The sequence below is a fragment of the Perognathus longimembris genome, chromosome 7, assembly GCF_023159225.1.
Source record: "Perognathus longimembris pacificus isolate PPM17 chromosome 7, ASM2315922v1, whole genome shotgun sequence".
Taxonomy (NCBI): Eukaryota; Metazoa; Chordata; class Mammalia; order Rodentia; family Heteromyidae; genus Perognathus; species Perognathus longimembris.
The window spans coordinates 48,801,489-48,823,926 of NC_063167.1; the positions used below are offsets into that span (position 1 = coordinate 48,801,489).

The 22,438-nt window shown below is 33.7% G+C and overlaps 1 protein-coding gene across 2 annotated transcripts in view; it reads left to right on the plus strand.

Moving 5' to 3' along the window:
* Positions 1-22,438, plus strand: part of Lrrc7 (leucine rich repeat containing 7) — a 374,249-nt gene that overhangs the window by 129,978 nt on the left and 221,833 nt on the right. For both annotated transcript variants that reach the window (XM_048349940.1, XM_048349941.1), the window contains exons 4-6: positions 4,206-4,284; positions 15,300-15,389; positions 18,719-18,775. In XM_048349940.1, coding sequence (XP_048205897.1) covers positions 4,206-4,284; positions 15,300-15,389; positions 18,719-18,775 — 226 coding nt within the window. The remainder of the gene's footprint in view (positions 1-4,205; positions 4,285-15,299; positions 15,390-18,718; positions 18,776-22,438) is intronic.

The window sequence follows — 22,438 nt, forward strand, 5'->3', positions numbered from 1 at the left end:
TTTTCAAACCAAATAGTTTCATTACTTATATATGTATCAATACAGATTTTTCTGTATCTATACATCCAATGGGCACTTTAGTTATTTCATTATCATGACAGTGATGAATAATTACTGTAACAAATATGGAGAAGAAAATGCTATAATGGCATGTAATTACATAAAGTATATGTAAATATACCTATAAAACATAATTTTACATACTTATACATTAAACTTACTTTTCTGCAAGATCAATAATCTCAACTACCACATTTTTTATTATACTGCTATAGACTTCCAGCACATTAGTTCTTCCTTTCTTATGTCTGTAAAGTAGATAAATTCTGTAAATTTATTCCCCCTACTAGCTCATTCTTCCACTATTGTTGATATTTGTATTGATTGCCATCCTCTGCTTCTTTTTTATTACTAACAATTGTGGAATAAATTAACACAGCATTCTATTGTTGAATACATTCTCACTCTTCACTGTAACTCTGTGATGAAATAATCCACATAATCTTTTTAGAGGAAGAAACTAAAACTTTAAGTGTTTAAGTTTCTTCCCTAGGGTTACTCAATCAGAAGGGATGAAGCTGGAATCCTATCTTAAGCCAAAATACTTGACCATGAATGATCTCACATTTAAACTAGTAATAAATTTTTAAACAAAGAACATACTTCTTATACCATAGTAGGAAAACCCATTTTCAGTAAATATATATATATATATATATATATATATATATATATATGTATTCTTTTCCTTGAAATCATATCTAAATTTATTTGTTTCTCTATCTTGCTCCGTACATAAGTTGAGGAAGTAATATACTAGTCAGGAACCTGTGTGAGTTACAAAACCACGAGATGAACCCATATTTCAAATTTACCAGACAAAGCTAAAGATAGAAAGAAGGTTAGTTCCAACAATGAAAAGTGGTACTGTGGGCAGATAGTAACAGTTTGAAATTGTTAACTCTCCTTCTAATTTTTTTCAGGGCCTATTATATTTTATTCATTTTTCTGCCATCTGATTGAAATGTTATCTGTATCATTTAGTCCTCTTCTCCTCATTCTTATGGATTAGGCTTAAAGCTTGCTGATTTTCTGTTGTTCTTTTTTGTTTTTTTTTTGTTTTTTGTTTTTTTTGGGGGCCAGTCCTGGGGCTTGGACTCAGGGCCTGAGCACTGTCCCTGGCTTCCTTTTGCTCAAGGCTAGCACTCTGCCACATGAGCCACAGCGCCACTTCTGGCCATTTTCTGTATATGTGGTGCTGGGGAATTGAACCCAGGGCCTCATGTATATAAGGCAGGCACTCTTGCCACTAGGCCATATCCCCAGCCCTGATTTTCTGTTTTATAGAGAAGCTTATGCAGTTGAGAATTATGAAAGGACTGATATCCAGGTAGCTGCCACAGATACTCCAAGTAGACCCCAAGGAAGGGTAAAGGAAGCTCATCTCTTCAAATTCTCAACCAGAAGCAGAGTGATACTCTTTGCAATAAGCCTTATATTGCTTTGGAAATGTCTATCAGTTCTGTGCTGCACCTTGTATTCATCGAATAAATGTGTCTGTTTTCCCTAATTGTATAAAAATGATTCCTGAAAGCACAGATTTAAAAAAAAAACTTTATTGTCTAGGTGATGTACAGAGGGATTACAGTTACATACATAAGATAGTGAATACATTTCTTGTCAAGTTTGTCACCTCCTCCCTCATTTTTTCAACCTTTCCTCCTTCCCAACCCCTCCCCCAGCTGTACAGTTAGTTTACAACATACTGTCTTGTAAATATTGCTGTTGCATTGGTTTGCCTTTTACACTGTGTCTCACCATTTTGATGTTCCCCTTCCCTTCCCTAATTCAGACAAATATATGTACAATACTCAAGGTAACAAAATCAAAAACAGTGACAAAAGGGGCTAAACCATAGGGAAGATAAACAAAAGAAAAAAGAAATAATTTCACACAGTATGTTAAAAATAACAATGACAAACCGTTTGTTTCCATAACTTGGAGTTCATTTCACTTAGTTTAATCCTATGTGTTCATATGTCATAGCTACAAAGCTATTGTGAGCATCTGCTAGAACTATCCTAGACATATACTAATTATTACCAGTGAGGGAAACCACAGAGTGTATGTTTCTAGGGTCTGGCTCACTTCACTTACTTATGATTTTTTCTAAGTCTTTCCATTTCCTTATGAATGGGGCAATGTCGTTCTTTCTGCTAGAAGCATAGAATTCCATTGTGTATATATGCCAACTTTTCTTGATACATTCATCTACTGGGGGGCATCTGCTTTGGTTCCATATTTTAGCTATTGTAAGTAGTGCTGCAATGAACATGGCTATGTTGGTAGATTTAGTATGCCCTTGCTTGTGACCTTTTGGATAAATGCCCCAAAATGGGATTGCAGGGTCATAGGGAGCTCTATGTTTGGACTTAAAAAAAAAATTTATTGTCAAACTGATGTACAGAGAGGTTACAGTTTCATACATTAGTCATTGGATACATTTCTTGTACTCTTACCTCCTCCCTCATTCCCCTCTCCCCCTCCCCATTCCTTTTTCCCCCCACCCCATGAGTTGTTCAGTTCATTCACACCAAACAGTTTTGCAAGGATTGCTTTTGTAGTCGTTTGTCGTTTTTACCCTGTGTCTCTCTATTTTGGTATTCCTTTTCAGTTTCCTAGTTCTAATACCAGTATACACGGTTTCCAGTGTACTCAGAGAAGATACAGAGAAAGTGCAGCTACACCACAGGGAGGGGATACAAGAAGATCGTCAATAATAGAAGCTATGGTTACACATAGCACTTTGAAAGTAGTTACAACAATGATATAACAATCGTTTCCATAACATGGAGTTCATTTCACTTAGCATCATCTTATGTGTTCTTATGGATATAGATATTGGGCTCTTGTGATCCTCTGCTGTGACTTGCTTAAACCTGTACTAATTATTCCCTATGAGGGAGACCATAGAGTCCATGTTTCTTTGGGTCTGGCTTACTTCACTTAGTATAATTTTTTCCAAGTCCTTTAATTTCCTTACAAATGGGGCAATGTCATTCTTTCTGATAGAGGCATAAAATTCCATTGTGTATGTACCACATTTTTCTGATCCATTCGTGTACTGAGGGGCATCTGGGTTGGTTCCATATTCTAGCTATGGCAAATTGTGCTCCAATGAACATTGTTATGCTGGTAGCTTTAGTGTGTTCTTGTTTGTGGTCTTTTGGCCTTTTGAGGAACCTCCACACTGCTTTCCAGAGTGGTTGAACAAGTTTACACTCCCACCAACAGTGTAGTGGGGTACCCTTTTGGGTATATCTCCAACAGCAACTGTTGTTAGTTTTCTTGATATTGGCCATTCTTACTGGGGTGAGGTAGAATCTCAATGTTGTTTTGATTTGCATTTCTTTTATGGCCAGGGATATGTCTCTTGGCCATTCTCATTTACTCTTCAGAGAAGTCTCTTAAGTCTTTAGCCCGCTCATTAATGGGCCAGGTTTTACTTGGGGGATTTGTTTTGGGGGAACTTAATTTTTTGAGTTCTAAATATAGTTTAGATATGAGACCTTTGTCTGTTGTATGGCCAGTGAAGATCTTCTCCCAGCCTGTGGACTTTCTATTTATGTTGAAAGCTATGTCCTTTGCCTTGCATAAGCCCTGCAGTTTCATGCAATTCTATTTCTCTAACCTTTCTTTGATTTGTTGTATTTCTGTGTCTTTATTAAGAAAGTTTACCTGTGCCAAGCAGCCCTAGTGTTCCTCCTATTCCTTCCTGCAAGGTTTTCAGGGTATTTGGGAAAGCACAGACTTTCATCTTCAACTTACTGTACATCTGCTCATTCTCTCCTTCCCCAGTACTGCATTGTAGTGACTACATAATGAGTTATATTTATGCTTAAAGTTATTAAAGAGACAAGATATATCTCGTGCCAAATACAATTATCTTCAATTTTATATTCATTTCCACTATTGCTGGCATATTATTTAATATTCAACTTTTGCCATAATAAACTATATGTATGTATATTTCTGTTATGGAACAGTAGTATATGAAATTTTCACTCTACTTGTTTATTCTAATCATGTCAATGACATATTGAGTCATAGTCTTTATTGATGTGTTATTGTCACAACAATCACTTGAAAAATTAATTTGCTGGAAGATTTTCATGTGCTTTTGTTGTTATTTTTCTGTGTTTTAGGTGTACAAGAGTTTCCAGAAAATATAAAGTGCTGTAAGTGTTTAACAATAATTGAAGCCAGTGTCAATCCAATTTCCAAGTAAGTATAATTAAGTTTTATCTCTGTAGTTATTTGTATTTTGGGTAATAATGTATTTAGAAGGAAGTTCTATAACAATTGAATTTTAATGTGGCACTAATGTAATATTTAGTAGAATTATGGGAAAGAAATAACCAAATCAGAATTGTTTCACCAAAGATGATTAAAAGCATTACTGAATAGAAAAAAGGTCCAATTGGCACAATATAATGTTTACTTTGAAGCAAACTATGTCATCATTTCTCTGTAGCTCTCAGGCAGCTTTCCACAGATGCAAATTGGAACTTAGAAACAGTCATTATTTGTGGTCATGATGAGAAAGCAGCATCAGGACTTTATGGAAGTTCAAAGGAGTACAAAATTTTAGGGCAGTATTAAATTCATTAAAGTAACCAACCATATAGTTCAAAAAAAATTAAGTCTTGCTAGATAAAAAAAGTTCTTGTATACCAGAACTGACAGCAAGGACAAAGATATAATCCTGTTATTCTAGCAGAATGGAAGATATAAACAATAAAGATGCTAGGATGAAGAAAATGGTATTTGTGCTTTATGAATGTTCCTTAAGAAATCTGTGAGTCCACAGATGACCATGTTGGGTAACTGAATATATAATGGAGGGAAGAGACGTGTGGGATCAGGTGAGTCAAGAAATCATGAAATAAATGGATGGATGAGTCAGGAACTTTCAAGATAAAGTCAAATGAAAGGGGGAACAAAATCTAGAAGGTCTAGTGACAGTTAAAACAGTAATATATTTTAAATAGACTGAAAACAAATCTGTGGTATTGGGACAAGAGATGGTGAGTCTTCAGGGTCATGCTGAGAATAGGACCTAAGCAAATCCCCCAGACTGTGTCCATCTGAGATTGATGAGGCTATATAACCCATTGGTATACCATAAAAGAGTGTTTTTCAAAGACACATGGATTCGTCCAAAGGGAAATTGAAAGGAAATTGTGTATCATAGTATGTAAAAGAAAGAAGTTTAGAAGTAAATCTTTTCAGTGAATGGTTTGTGAATCAACTTGAAACCTTTGGTAGAGAGAGAAAACTCAACTAACAAAACAAAATGAATTTGAAATCCCTAATTTTCCCACCTCAAAGTAAAATATGAGGGAGAAACCAAACACTGAAAGTTTTTTCCCCCAAAACTCTGAGATCAAATGCAAGTTGCTCACTGTTTCAGTGAAATAACTGTTTCTGACCACTTACACAAAAATTTCAAAAGTGTCCTTGATGTGAGTCATACTACTTAGAGTAGATGATGAAAATTTTCCCTTTATTTCTTTGACTCTAATAACTCTTTGGCTCTAAAATAATTTTATTTATAAATAATGGTATTTTTAGGGTAGAATCCAGGCTTTAAAATCTATAATATTAGTGGCTATTTACCTGAATTCTTTTCAGAGAATGTTTAACTTTTGAAAGCTATTATTTATTTCATTAAAAATTGCTTAATATTCCAAACTTTAATTAGTTTCCGAATATGTAAAATGTTCCACAATAGAAAAGTTCATCTCATTAGTAGATTTTAAAAGGTTGGCTTTTAAATATAGACTGTGTAAAACAAATACATGTAATTTAGCCATCACCATAATAAAGATATAGATTATTTCAACATACTCAAATTCACTCAGCCCCATCATCCATTCATTCCTCTGATTACTAACCTCATAATTGTGTCTTTTTAAAAATTTCATGGAAATTTACTTTTGCCTTATTCCTTTTTACTTAATGTCACAATTTTAACATTTGTCCATGATTTTTCAGTAATCAGTACTTCATTTCCCCTATTGCTAGATACTATTGCAATGTGCAATTATAATATGATTTGTATATCTAATCAATTGATTGGTACTTAGGTTTTTCCCCCCTTTGGGACTATAATAAAAATGCTAGTATACATTATGTAGTGGTATTTGTGTGAACATATGCTTCATTTTTATTGCTTAAAAACCTAAGAGTAGTTTTCTGGCACTTGAGTGCTTAAACTTGTAATAAAATCCCAAATTGTTCTCTAAGACAGCAATTCAATTATTCAATTTCAACAGTTATATACCAGTTTCAATTGTTTCCCATCTTTGTCATCATTTGGTAATATCAGATTTATTTCTTAAATTCTAGACAGCCTATCAGATGCAATATTTCACAGTGGTTTTATGTTATATTTTAAAAATCTAATTAGCATCTTTTCATGTGATTATTTATACAATGTGTTGTTTCTTTTGTAATGATTCCATTTTTTGTTTGTTTTATTTGCCTTTTCATTTTTGAATTACAAAACTTATTTTAGATGCAAGTCCTTCAACAGATATTTAATAGGAAATATTTGCTGCAACTGTGTAGATCTGGAATCTGGGCAGAATAGAGCTGGTTTCTGAGTTTCCAGGGACTGTAATCAAGGTTTGAGTTGAGCTGTGATCCCATCAGATGACTCAACTACAGAAGCATCCATTTCAACCCTGGTGGTTGGCAGAGTTCTTTCCTTATTACAAACCTGTGATTCCTAGATTTCTACTGTCAGCTAAATGGCACTCTTGGGACCTAAAGGCTTTTTATAGCTTCCTGCCCTCTAATCCTTTCCACTGACAATTCAAAACATAGCAGTTTGCCTCTTCAAGGAGGGTAGCTGAGTGAGACTGAGTCATCTAGTAATAGTTCTAGAAGTGGGATCCCATTGTGGTAGCCACTTTCTATTTGTTAATAACACAGTTTAGGTTCTGATTATGAGCTTTAAGAGATGAGAATCAGAGCTCCACCTTAGATTGTGTTTGTCACACTATGGTCTTGCCTTACTGACAGGGGGATTGAATTTTGTCAAAGCTGTTTTAATACCTTACCTGAATGAGTGTCTTCAAGAGTGTCTTACACTGGTTGATACTTTCTGTGAATACAATTTTGCAACTGATGGACAAATTACATTTACTCATGACATAGTATTTTCTTTCATATGAATTACTCTCATTTGCTAATATTTGTTAATTTCTCATCTATGTTCATGAGGCATAGTGGCAGAATGCCTGCCTCATATATATGAAGCCCTGGGTTTGATTCCTCAGCACTACATATATAGAAAAGGCCAGAAGGCCAGAAGTCGTGCTGTAGCTCAAGTGGTAGAGCGCTAGCCTTGAGCAAAAAAAAAAAAAAAAAAAAGAGAGAGAAAGAAAGGGAAAAAAAGAAGAAGCCACGGACAGCACTCAGGCCATGAGTTCAAGCCACAGGACTGTCAAAAAAAAAAAGAAGAAGAAGAAAAATGGAAATGTTCTATTTTCTGTAAGAATTTATAGAAAATGTAATGTTATTTCTTTATTAAATATTTGATAGAATTAGTCATTTTCAGTCATTTTGGGCTTGGAATTTTCATTATTGTAATGTTTTATTCTGAGTTAAATTTCCTTGATAGCTATGGGATTGCTAAACTACCTGTTACTTAAGTTATCTAAAGTAGTGTCTGTGGGGTATTTTGCAGGACTTCATATACTCAATACAAATTTAAAATTTGTTAGCCCATTGCTTTTCATAAAGTTTGTTTAATGGTTTCTTAATATGTAAATATACACATATGTAGTGATGGTCTCTCTTCCAATTTTTGCTTGATTACTCTGACTAGAGATTTATCAATTTTTGTGAAACTAGATATGGTTCTATTGATTTTTTTCTATTGCTTTTGGTTACTTTCTTTGCCCTTAGGATTTTATAAAATATTACACTCAGGAAAACCTCGAAAATTAAAAGCTAAAAGTTTGCTTGTAAACTTTTATTATATATGTGAAAACATTTAGTATAACCTGAATAACTTAGCCAAGTCATTGGTAAAGATTTTCACAGCAGGTTTAAAAATAACTACTCAATGAGAAAAGCAAAGGGTAATATTTCCTGAGAACCTATCATGTTTCAGGCTTCTGGGTAGTTTTTTTGGTTTAGTTTTTACAATGGCTACATTATGTAGATAAGTACTATTATTACCTTTTTACATATAGAAATGCATGAAGCTGGGGCTGGGAGTATGGCCTAGCGGCAAGAGTGCTTGAGTCCTATACATGAAGCCTTAGGTTCGATTCCTCAGCACCACATATACAGAAAATGGCCAGAATTGGCGCTATGGCTCAAGTGGCAGAGTGCTAGCCTTGAGCAAAAAGAAGCCAGGGACAGTGTTTAGGCCCTGAGTCCAAGGCCCAGAACTGGCCAAAAAAAGAAAAAGAAATGCATGAAGCTAGTTTTTATTATTTATTTATTTATTTTGATGGGTTATGGGGCTTGAACTCAGGGCCTTGGCACTTCCCTGAGCTCTTTTGCTCAAAGCTAGAGTTCTGCCTCTTTGAGCGACAGCTCCACTTCCAGTTTTCTCGTAGCTAATTCAAAATAAAAGTCTCACTGGACTCACCTTTCTAACCTCAAACAGCAATCCTTAGGTCTCAGCCTCCCAAGTAACTAGCATGATAGGTATGGGCTACTGGCACCCAGCTATGAAACTACCTTTTAAATTCCTGGGTTTCTTTATGCTTAATAACATCTGAAGAAGCAAAAATTGTAAATTAAGGAATATTTTTGAGCCCAGTGACAATGGCTCACATCTATAATTATAGATATTCAAAATTCTATGAGTCTCTTTTCTCCAATTAAACAGCAAAAAGATGGATGTGGAGATGTGGCTCAAGTGGTAGAGTGCCAACCTTGAGCAAAAAGCTAAGGTAGAGCACTGATGGCCCTAAGTTCATACCCAGTATCAGGACCAAGGGAAAAGAAGGAATATATTGAAACATAAATATTGTTCAACAATGAATAATTAATAAATGGTGTTATCCTATGATGTGAATATGAAGACTACATACATATATTATGACCACATGTTTCCGTTTACCTGGATCAACTCCATTTAGACTTCTTAATGTTGCATGTTTAATATTACCTCCCTCTAGCTATAAAATGTGTCTGAATATGAATTATAACTTTGTAGTCACTGTTTATAAAAAAAAATTTAAACATAATTTTAAGGTAAAGGGAAATGTAATGATGCAACTTTGCAATTATATTGAATGATTAATAGAAAATAAATACACAAAATGACAATTATGGTTGTGTTAAGGAGGTATAATGATTATATTTATTTTCCAATGTCCTCTCAAATTATTATATTGCTTTCATGGTTTTAAACTGTATGAAAATGTATTTAGATACCAAATGCCTTTCTGGCTAGAGCAAGAGATTTTACATTGGCTTCTTAATCACAGCATATGAAAGTTTTAATTTTATACTTGTTAACTTCTATTAGGGGTCAGATGTCTCAGCTGTTTTCATTTAACTTTTAAAGCAAATAAAAAAAGTATTAAAATGTTGACACAAGGATGTTTGCAGCCAAATGTAATTTTCCTATTCCACTAATGAAAATTAGCAAGTATAAAAATATTTCAAATAGAGTTCGACCTAGTGTGGAAAGATCACAATGAAAGCAATACTAAAGGAAATAGAATGTTGGCTCTTTCAAGATTATTTCTACAAAACAAGTAACAATGTAATAATTGCAGAAAGTCTGAGAAGTAAATATTAACATTATTATCTTACAAATAAGGAAACTGAATCTTGTGAAATTTGGTTATTTGAAAAAGTAGCACTGGGATTAAAGCCCATGTCGTTGGACTTCAGTTGTAATGTATTCAAGTGAAGTTCCTATTAAGAACTTCAAAAATATGATACATTGTTAACAGGCAAACTGGATGCCTTCTTCATTTTTTTGTTTGCTTGTTTTTCATTTTTGGAAATACTAGAATTTGAAGTCAGAGTCTCATACTTGTTAGTCTTGCTACCTCAGATGGCTGTATTATCACTTGTCCCACACATCCTGTGTAGCTTTTTGCTAATTATTTTGAAGATGGAGTATAGCAGTCTTTTTTCCCTGAGATGACTCCAATTTTGATCCTCCAGATTCCAGCATTTTGAGTAGCTAAGATTACAATCATGAGCCACTGGTGATCTACATGAATATCTTCTTTGGTAGACTGGCAAAATCTATTTTGAAGATATCTAATACACTTTCTTTATATATATATATATATATATATATATATTTATATATATTTATATATATATATATAATCAAACTGAATTACAGAGAGGTTACAGTTACATACATTAGGCACTGGATACATTTCTTGTACTGTTTGTTACCTCCTCCCTCATTCCCCTTCCCCCACCCCCTTCCGCCCCCCCCCATGAGTTGTTCAGTTCATTTACACCAAACAGTTTTGCAAGTATTGCTTTTGTAGTTGTTTGTCTTTTTTTACCCTGTGTCTCTAGATTTTGGTATTCCCTTCCAATTTCCTAGTTCTAATACCAGTATACCCTGTTTCCAATATACTCAGATAAGATACAGAGAAAGTGTAGGTACAACCACAGGAAGGTAATACAAGAAGATCATCAATAATAGAGGCTACAATTACATATGGCACGTTGAAAGTAGTTACAACAATCGTTTCCATAACATGGAGTTCATTTCACTTAGTATTATCTTTTGTGTTCATACGGGTATAGCTATTAGACTCCTGTGATCCTCTGCTGTGACTTGCTTAAATCTGTGCTAATTATTCTCTATGAGGGAGACCATAGAGTCCATGTTTCTTTGGGTCTGGCTCACTTCATTTAGTATAACTTTTTCCAGGTCCTTCCATTTCCTTACATATGGGGCAATGTCATTCTTTCTGATAGATGCATAAAATTCCATTGTGTATGTACCACATTTTCCTGATCCATTCTTCTACTGAGGGGCATCTGGGTTGGTTCCAGATTCTAGCTATGACAAATTGTGCTGCCATGAACATTGTTGTGCTGGTGGCTTTACGGGGTCAATTCCTACTATTTTCAAAGTGTAATCCTACTTTAGGAGATTCTTTATCCTTAAATCAATTACAATTTCCTAAGAATGGATACCTAGTAATAGTAGAAAATACCTAGAAATAGTATAAATCATAATTGATATAAAATATTTTACCTGAAATATATTCAAAAATATATTAACTGAATCCTAAGAAGAAAATAAAGAAGACATTGTTTGAAACTAGTGCAGAGTGACAATTCAATAAATTATTGCTAAATTGATTTTAAAATAAGAATATACAAGCTATTAACTAAGACATAATACATAAATTCACCTTTAATACTACACTTTAAAGAAGGAAAGTCCAATATAAAATATCAGCATTTATGTTGATAAAGAAGGATGAAAATTATTTTACATTTTGTCTTTTCATAGAACTTGGTTTTTGATAGTCCAGTGTGATAATTTTAATCTATAGTTACGTTTAAAACACTAAAAGTAATGTTTGATGGGATAAACCAGTTTTTTTCTGTGGCATCAGCATCAATTGAGAAGCAGAAATAAAGAAATACAACCCTGATCAAGAATAGTCCAATACCTCCAGGCAAAGGTGGTTCATACCTGTAATCTTATCTACTCAGGAGTCTATTCTTAGGAGGATAGTTGTTCAAATCCAGGTGGGGTAAAAAATTCATAAGACCCCCATTTCTACTTATAGCTAGGCACACAAGGCATACACTTGTCACACAAGCTGTGGCAGGAAGTATAAATTGGAGGATCATGGTCTAGACTAGTCAGGATGAAAAGCAAAACTCTTCACTCAAAAATTTCCAGAGTAAAAATGGCTACAGGCATGACTCACATGATAGAGCTCCTGCCCATCAAATCCAAGACTCTGGATCCAAACCCCAATACCACACAATAAAGAAAGGGAAAAAAAAGTACAAGAGAAAGAGAAATGGTACAATAAACTTAATGCATACATAGTAGACTACGTCTGGGGAAAGTTGGATAGTGGAAACTGCTCATATAATTAGAAAATAAGCATTTTTAAAAGTCTTTTTTTTCCTACTTATCAATCATTACAGTTCTTTTTCAGTGTTTTGACATGTCTCATATGTATCCCAGAGTGACCTTGAACATTTAATCATCCTACCTTATCCTCCCAACTGCTGGGATTACAGGTTTGTCCCATTAATTCCAGCCTATTGTGACAAGTTTAAATTACCAGGTTAATTAACTTAAAATTAACTTCTTTCAACCTTTATATACATAGTACTGGTCTTTATTTTAATGTCATGAATAATTCCATCCTATAAATAACTCTGGGAGGCAAAAAGAATCAAAATAAGATGATAGTTATATTTCAATTAAAATATTCTTACTATGTTTACACTTTTCACATCAGTATTGGTTCAGATCTAGATCTGAGCAGCAGACCTTGGGGTGACAGGTGGAAAATATGCGCATGTAGTGATAATCCTTTCATTTCACCTACAAAGTGAAGAAAGAGTTAGCAATTAGGCAAGATTAAAGTGAAGATGTCTCCCCAACTTCTGCTTTTATATGTTCATATTTTTTTCAGGGAATTAGTGGAAAGTAAGCAAAAAGCCACATTTCAAAAGGTACATAAGAAGAAATCAAGAAGCAGTAAGACAAATACATGCAAGGACTCCTCTGGTCTTTTGATAGGATTACTAGAGAAGGTCACACTCATTTTTCTGTGTCTTTACTGAGACATAGGATAAGCAACCCCATAACCAGTATTTCCCACTGATATCATTCATACCTCATGCATGCTACTCAAATCTCCTACAGCCAGTCACAGTCCCCAGATGACTCTGGGGTTCCCCACAGAGGATCATTTAGAATAAAAAAACTACAGAGAAAAAAATACCATTTGCCACTGATTCTTACTTCTTATAGAGTAGTGGTCATATTTCTTCACTCTATTGGATGTTATATACGCACACAGACACATGTGTAACATATGTATATATGTATGTGTGTATACAAATACATATACATATATATACATTTTATAAAAATGATTGTGCAGTAGAAAAGAAACTGAAGTGAAATTTGGATATAATAGCCAAGGAGTAGAAGAAACAAGAAAACTGTGACGCTAGAAACAGAGGCTAAAAGTCAAAGTTAACAACTGTTACTAGGTAGTATGGGAAAGAAAACACATAGAGCCAGTAAAATTGGGAGCCAAGATGCTATGGGATACTTCAGTGTGGTTTTAGTAATAGATTTGGGGTAGCTGCCTCAAAACAAAGGCAAGAGAGTAGTAAAAAAGCAATGAGAATAGGCAGCTCTTTAATTTTGGTTGTAAATTCAAAGAAAGATAATATAATTTGAGGAGAACACAAATTTGAAAGGTAATAGGAAATATAAATAAAATATAAATATAGCCTGGATTACACTAGAGATTAAGGCATTCGAATATTTAATAAAAATTACTTATAGAAAATCAATTAATATTTCTCGCAGAAAAAATCTGTGGGAAAATCCTTGAATTAATTCATTTTAGTTAAAAAAGCATTTAATTTTTGGTCTTTTATAGTTTTGTTTTGTTTTGTTTTCCAGAGCTGATGACCGAACTCGGGACCTTGTGCTTGCCAGGCAGGCGCTCTTCAGCTGAGCTAAATCCCCAGCCCCCCAAAAAACATTTAATTTTTTTAAAGTTTTTATTATAAAACTGATGTACAAAGAGGTTACAGTTTCATATGTTAGGCATTGGATACATTTCTTGCACTGTTTGTTACCTTGTCCCTCATAACACCCTCCCCCCTCCCCCTTTCCCCCCCTGAGGTGTTCAGTTCGCTTACACCATACAGTTTTGCAAGTATTGCTTTTGTTGTTGTTTCTCTTAATTTACCCTTTGTCTCTCAATTTTGGTATTCCCTCTCAATTTCCTAATTCTAATACCAGTATACACGGTTTCCAATATACTCAGATAAGATTACAGAGATAGTGTAGATACAATCCAAGAAGGTGATACAAGAACATCATCAACAGTATAAACTACAGATACACATGGGATGCTGAAAGTAGTTACAACTGTGATATAACAATCATTTCCATAAAATGGAGTTCATTTCACTTAGCATCATCTTATGTGATCATAAGGGTATTGCTATTGGGCTCTTGTGATCCTCTGCTGTGGCTTGCCTAATCCTGTGCTAATTATTCCCAATAAGGGAGACCATAGAGCCAGACCCAAAGAAAAAATTTAATTTTTAAAATAGTTATTTCACCTAATTTCTAAAATTCTTCAAAGTATATTTTCTCAAATTTTAATGCTTCTCATAGTCTAAAATTCCATTCAATTGTTCTTCCAATGTTCTTGTTTATTTATAATAACTATAAGTTAAATCAATTAGAATCATAATATATGACCTTATATTAAATAAATTATAAAACCAGGTTCTGGTTTATAATCCTGGCCAGCCAGTCAGAAGACTGAGGCCTACAGTATAGAGCTTCAGAGATAGCTGTAGCAGAAAAGTTTATGAGACTCAATCTCTAAGACAAAGAGCACCAAACCAGGCTAGAGTGGCTTACATGGTAGACTGCCAATCTTAAGGTGCCAAGAACAAATACAAGGCCCTGAATTTAAGCTGCAAGACTGACCAAAAAAAAAATGAACAAAGAAAGGAAGGAAGGAAAGGAGGGAGGGAAGGAGAGTGGGAAGGAAAGAGGGTGGGAAGGAGGGAAGGAAAGGAAGGGAGGAAGGAAAAACAAAAGAAAAAAGGGAAAAGAAAGCATCAGTTAATGTGTTATTATCCTCCCTTTTCCATACTTGACAGTCATCACAGTAAGAGAAACAAATTCTAAGTTCTCATTGTATCTAAATATTCTTTTAAGAAAAACTGTCTATCTTAATCTATGAAACATTTCACACTTGACATCACCCTATGCGTTGGCTAGTGTGGATGCTCTTGCTGATGTTGGTAGTCACATGAATCCCAATTTCAGTATAGGAGATAAGTATGGAGGTTGGAAAATATCATTTGTTTTGAGAACAGACAAAATTTCCAAGTTGTAACAATACACTCTTATCAGTTCTCCCTTTGTGAAACCAAATGAGAATTGAAATATTTATTTTTTTTCTTCGCAGAAATACATAGTTGTTTTTTTTTTTCTGTTCCTATTGCAACTCTGATGAAATACTAAAACTTTGCCTCCTTTTTAGACTACCTGATGGCTTTACACAGCTTCTAAACCTGACCCAGCTCTACCTGAATGACGCCTTTCTTGAATTTCTTCCAGCCAATTTTGGAAGGTAAGAATAACAAATACAAAATTATGCAATCTTAATTCACCTTAGGTAAGCATAGTTTTCAAGGAGCACAATTATGAGTAAATTTACACTGCATTATTATACAACAAATAAGACTAATTCATGAAAGTTTCTGCTAAAAGACCTAACTTTAGGTTCTTCAAGACGTTATTAATTTTTTTAAACTCTTGATGAATTAAATAGAAAAAAATACAGTGAAACATGATCTTAAAATATAGATAAATGGTTGAAAAAAATGCCTTTGTAGACATAAAATCATAGGAAAATACAAGTGGATGGACAGATGTGAAATCTAAATGTTTTAAAATAAAATAAATAAGGAAATATAAAATTTAAGATAGAAAAACTAGGAAAACGTTTTCATTATATATAAAAACAAATAGTATATCCTTAATATGTAAATAATTCTTATAATATTAATATGAAAATTAAAATCTTGGGCAGAAACAGGTAAATTAAATCCACAACAATTTTTAATGAAACATGTGTTGGTCATTAAATACATAATGAGGGCTTATTTCACAACTAATAACAATACAAATTCTTAAAAAACTATAGCGTGTGTTATTGATGATAACTTTATATTCTTTGAAAGGTCAGAAAATACAGCTATTACCTTTTTTATTCACTTCCAGAAATATTTCTCACTACGGTCCAGTTATCAGCTGGTTTTGTGGATAAATGTATTTGTTACTATAGACAAAATGGAAAAACCAGAATTACACAGTACTTTAGAAAACTGGTTAAATATATTACAACCCATCCCTATGATATTATGTAGCAATTATGGCTAAGCAATTATGATTAAGTAGTTTCCAATATAAGCATACAAGAGATTTAAAAAAAAAGACTAGGTACTTCACAGTGAAATTACAGAGAAATTTTATTTTCATTCATAGTTTGTTTCAGTATCTTCCAGTTGGAATGTGATAGTATTGTGTCTCTAGCTAAAAGATACATCTTAAAAGCAATGATATTTTAATTTCATTTTACACTGATTTTCCAAATGATTGTTTGTGAAATTGTTTTACTAATACACTGGGCATAATTTAACACCTGTCTGTTGACAGAAGCTGGCAGATGGTTTTATGAACTCAGTGGAATAATAAAATCACTTAATATGTAGCCACTTCCATTTACATACTGAAAGCTCATTGGCATTTTCCAGATTCTTGTACTTCTGTGAATCAAAAATATTAAAACACTCGTGAACAGTCTATCCTGAGCAGTTTTAGATGTCACAGGTTTTTGAAAAAGTCTTTGCTTGTTTTATAAATGAATTCAGGTCTTATTGTCTACCCTCACAAACCAAAATGGCTACTCTTGTACTGACTACAGCACTAAAATATGTTTTTGAATCAGTAAATCATAACTTTTTTTGGTCAGTTGTTGGGCTTGAACCCAGGACCCTTGCACTGTCCATGAGCCTTTTTGTGTGCAAGGCTAGCACTCTACCAATTGAGCCACAGCACCATTTCCCATTTTTTTTTTTTTTTTTTTTTTTTTTTTGCCAGTCCTGGGCCTTGGACTCAGGGCCTGAGCACTGTCCCTGGCTTCTTCCCGCTCAAGGCTAGCACTCTGCCACTTGAGCCACAGCGCCACTTCTGGCCGTTCTCTGTATATGTGGTGCTGGGGAATCGAACCTAGGGCCTCGTGTATCGGAGGCAGGCACTCTTGCCACTAGGCTATATCCCCAACCCCAACCATTTCCCATTTTTGAGTGGTTAATTGGAGATAAGAGTCTCATGGGGACTTTTCTGCTTGGGCTGGCTTCAAACTTTGATCCTCACATCTCAGCCTCCTGAGTAGCTAGGATTACAGGAATGAACTAGCAGTGCCCAGCAAATCATAAATTATTAAGTTATCAAGCTAAAAAAATTGTTGTCTTGAATTGTTGTCTTGAATTCTCTTTAAATAGTCCTAAAATGAGGATGAGATGTAGGCCTACAGAAAACATAACATAAATACCATAACTACTGGGAATTAAAATTTAAGTCCTGTATAAATTGTCTTCTAAGATATGCTGATATGCTGATATTATAACCTAAAAAGTATTTTTAATTTTCAAGTAGGATGCTTAAGATTTCTCCATGAGACTGTGTACTCCTAAAAGCCAAAACAAGTCTTAGGATATCATTATATTAGTACAACTGCTGAGATTTGAAACACAAAAATATCTATATGCTAAAGAAATAAATCATGTTATTATTACTGAAATTTATATTTTAAAGAACTATGATTTTATTATAAACAGGTGTAGTAATAAGATTGGAAATAAGTTAGAAACTTAATAGCAGGCAAAACAAAGGGAAAAGGAAGGCAAACTAGATGAGTACCTATAAGTTGAGTAAATATTGGAGGTCAGAGCTGAAATAATGAAGAGTGAAATGTTCCTAAACTTCTTACACACTTAAAGTATTAAATTAATATTTCTTCTGGCAATTTTATTTTAGCATAATTTCAGCTTCATATAGATATAAGTAACAACAGAATGTTCCAGATCACAAGCATTAAGAAATAATTGCTACAGGGATGCCTGAAGTACCCAATAATAGAAACCTTTCACTTTTTGTGTAATGTTCATCCAACTTTAGCATTGTTACAGAACATTTGAAAAAGGTTTTCAAATTGATTGGGTTTTTTTAGGAATTCTAAAATGTGTAGCTTTGAGTCAGTAAAACATGGTACTCTAAGGCACTTATCCCATTGTACAATTAAGGGAATTAGTAATAACTTTAAAACTAAAATGCATGATATGCTAGGAATTTTGCATTGCATGTATTATGTCTTTTGTTATTTTGAACCCCATGGATCAGAAAAAGAGTTAATTATTTTGCATAGTGTCACAAAGATAGAATATGGCGCAGTCTAAATTTTTATCCAAATCTGCCTTGCTATATACCCCCAATTTTTTGTTTCTATGTTATAATATTTGCCTTTCAAATCCATTCATAGTCTCCTGAAGAAAAGTATTGTTGTGCTTCAGTGAACACAGCTCCCAATATTTAGTGTATACTCTATCAAATATATAAAATTAATTGCCATAGTGAATATTTTAAAAGATATTAGATATTTAGAAGACAAAGATACCAACTTATCTTTGAAATATTTATTATGAGAATAGTGGTTTGTCATTATTCAGTGTCAAAGCAAACCTTCTCACCAGTTTTTACATTTATTTAAAATTTGTAAACATAATGAAAAATTTCAGCAGAGATATTTGGGTAGTCATAATGATAATTGATTTTACCATGTGAATGATTGTTTGTACAGAATAGAAAGAAGTAATTTCTTTAATTTCTTTTCTATAGACTTGTCAAATTGAGGATATTGGAATTAAGAGAAAATCACTTGAAAACTCTACCAAAGTAAGCGATTTGTGGATTTCTAAATTTTGAATTGTGGTATTTTTCAATACTAAAAATAAATAGCTATTCAGCTTTTGTTTTGGCTATTTTGCCTAAATTGTTCTATACAAAGTCAAAATATACAGAATTCTGCATGATATTTATATAGAATAAGAATGTCTCCTGTTTGAAGAAAAGGTGGGAAAGGTCCTTCAAGCTTCTTCTCATGTTGAAGGTACTTGCCAGGAAATTTTTGCATCTAAGTTTGTGAACTCTCTCTCTGTCTCTCTCTCTCTCTCTCTCTCTCTCTCTCTCTCTCTCTCTCTCTCTCTCTCTCTCTCTCTCTCTCTCTCTCTCTCTCTCCCTCTCTCTCTCGTTGTTGGGCTGGAACTCGGGACTTGGGCTGTCCCTGAGTTTTTTCACTCCAGAATAGCACTCTACCACTTTGAGCCATTTCTCGTTTTCTGGTTGTTAATTGGAGATAAGTGTCTTATGGACTTTCCTGCCTGGATTGGCTTCAAACTGGGATCCTCAGATCTCAGCCTCCCAAGTAGCTATAATTATAGTCATGATCCCCCATGTCCAGCTTGAATTTGTCATTTTGAATTTGCACTGTGTGATTAATAAAATGCTTCTTCACCCTGCCTTCCTTTATACATGTACAATCATAGAATATTTTTATAATCAAAAATTAATATCTCTTATATGTTACATATGATCATATTATGATTAAAATATATACTATCTTGTTACTCTTAGATGTCTTCAACATCATCAAAAATCTTGAATATAGTGATTAATTTTGCACACATTTGAACCTGACTGACACATATTCTTTTATGGAATCAAACCTGATCTTAATGTTTTCTTGTGAGGTTTTCTTCCCCTAAGAAAACTAAATTGAATTTCATTGTTTTTCATAAGTACAATCAAGAAATAAAATTACCTTCAAGTACAGGTTGGATTATAAACATGTATTCACTATAATACAGTGACAGGAACTGATCGTAATTCACAGCCATGATATGGAATCCATTTAATATGTTCTGTAGAGAATCCATCCATGCTTTGTTCATAGTTGGCAGTTAAATAGCATAGAGAGAAGGAATGTCTCCAAATCTCTGTGCTAGCAATCTGAGTGCACCTGAGCCTCTATGTGCACCTTTTCCGGATTGGAAGCATAAGCAGATAGAGACAAAGCTGAAAGTTATGTGTTCCAATGTGTGCCTCTGTGTGTACCCTGAATGATGAAAGTGGAAACTTGGCTAAGAGAGAGCTAAATCTAAGAGGAAGTAACTGTTGTCATTTTTATACAAATACATACATTTAGGGAAAAGAAAAAACATTAGATATATATGGACTAGAATCCACAGGGATTTCAAGTAATGCCTTAATTCTGAAATATAAAATAAACCTGACATAGAAATTTTAACATAGATTGTTAAATATAAATATTTACATAAATTCAGGTCACACACAGGTTGATCATATAAACTTTATATATTAATTACTGTGTGATTAACACAAGATAATAAGTAACAGTGCTCTAAATTGGTACACGGTATTCTTTGGGATTTCAGAAGTTTCAGAATTAAAATAAGTCACATAAATATGCATAATCACTTTGAGTACAAAAACATTCTAACATCTGCTAGAAATATATTCTAGCCCTCTCAGTTATGCACTGTTATGCACTTATAACTTGTGTGGTTGCTCTAGCTTTTACATTTTAAGAACCATTTCAAAGTTATTTGCTATATAATGTTCACATTTTATACTTTATCAAAAGAAATTTAAAGAACAAAACAGACATATAATATCTGTGGAGATTTAATTATTATGTCTATGGAATGAGAATTACAGAAAGTCTACCTTGAATAAACTATATTTTCACCACACATGAAAAATTTTCATACAAATATAAATCTGTGTCTTAGATGTATGTGAAACTTTCTGCTTCATTTTGTAATTACAAGGAAAACAAAAGTAAAAATATAGTTCTAGGAAAAAACAATTTTAGGTTTGTAATCACTACTCCAAAATGAGATAACTTGGAATTTTCTCAGGGATGCCAAAAGTGTGCCAAGTATTTAATGAGTCAAAAATTTTCCTTTCTTCTTTTGTCTTAAAGTCTACATGCATGACAAGATGCAAATTGTAAAAACATATAAATAAGAATTGTGGTATAACATACCTTAAAAAGTATTTGTTAGGAAACTCAGATTATGATATGTATAGATTCTCATCCTAGTTTTTTTCAATTAAATGCAGAAGTAAGTGTTAGGTTGTCTTACTATATTCCTTTTTGATTACTCTTCTAAGCATATTAAGGAATCATAAAATTAAATTATGGGGCTGGGAATGTCACTTGTGGAGTGCTTGTCTAGCATGCAGGAAGCCCTGGGTTCGATTTCTCAGCACTACGTAAACAGAAAAAGCCAGAAGGGGAGCCGTGGTTCAAGTAAGTAGAGTGCTAACCTTGAGAAAAAGAAGCCAGGGATAGTGCTCAGGTCCTGAGTTCAAGCCCCAGGACAGAATATATATGTATATATATACATATACATATATACATCTATATACAAACATATGTGTGTACATATATATGCATACATATATATGTACACATACATATACATATACCTACCTACATATATATATATATATATATTAGATTAATCACATAAATGTTTGCTAAAGACTCATTGAAACAGTCAGGTTTTGATTAGATGTGGTAATCAAGAAGATTAAATATCTGAAAAAAAAAATGGCAATCCAAAGAAAAAGTTTTAGAATCCGTGATACTATTTTGCCATACCAAAACTTATTTCTTCATTATGTTGTGTGAGGAGTCAGAAAAGAGAGGATGGAAGAGAAAATTCAAATCAGTGTTAGCTGACATCTAGCCACCAAAAGGGCTGAAGTGAAGGTGTGACTCAAATGGTAGAGTCCTAGTCTTGAGCAAAAAGTTCCGGGACCCCACACAGGCCCTGAGTCCAATTACCAGGCCTGGCACACACACACACACACACACACACACACACACACACACAAATAAAATAAAAATTGCAAACTTGTTGACTGAGCTGAAGTCATGTTAAACCTTCACTTGGCTAGTGAATTTGCTTTGAATCTCATTTAAGTGTGCAGAAGAGACAGAACAACACAGAGAGAACCGAAAACAAACTTTGGTTTTTATAATTTGATTTGAGAAGTGTGCTGTTGGTCCTCGAGATCATTATGTCTCTGGAGGAGTAGTGAAATGGTATGAATGTGAACAGCAGGACTGGTTGCTGGGTGGCATTGTGGAGGTTCCTACCACACTGTCTGGTGCTCAGCGTAGCTCATCTGGAAATTCGATTTGGACAGAATGCCAGAGCATTTTAAACCACTTCACTATTCCTCTTGATTCTCCTAATGAGTCTAATTTGTTCAACTCTGTGTACTTGGAAATAATCATCTCTGAAGAATGAAGGGGTTTATTTTTATTTAGTCATTCATTTTTATTATAATATTGTTAAATCTTTAAGTAATTGCACAATGGAGTTTCAATTTAATCTATCAGTCCATGGGTACAATGCAGCTGGGTCAATGTCATCATTATTACAAGAGGAAGCTTTTTTTAAAAGGCTATTTTGTCACTATTGATTTTCCAGTACCAAAAAGAGTCCTAACATAAACAAAACA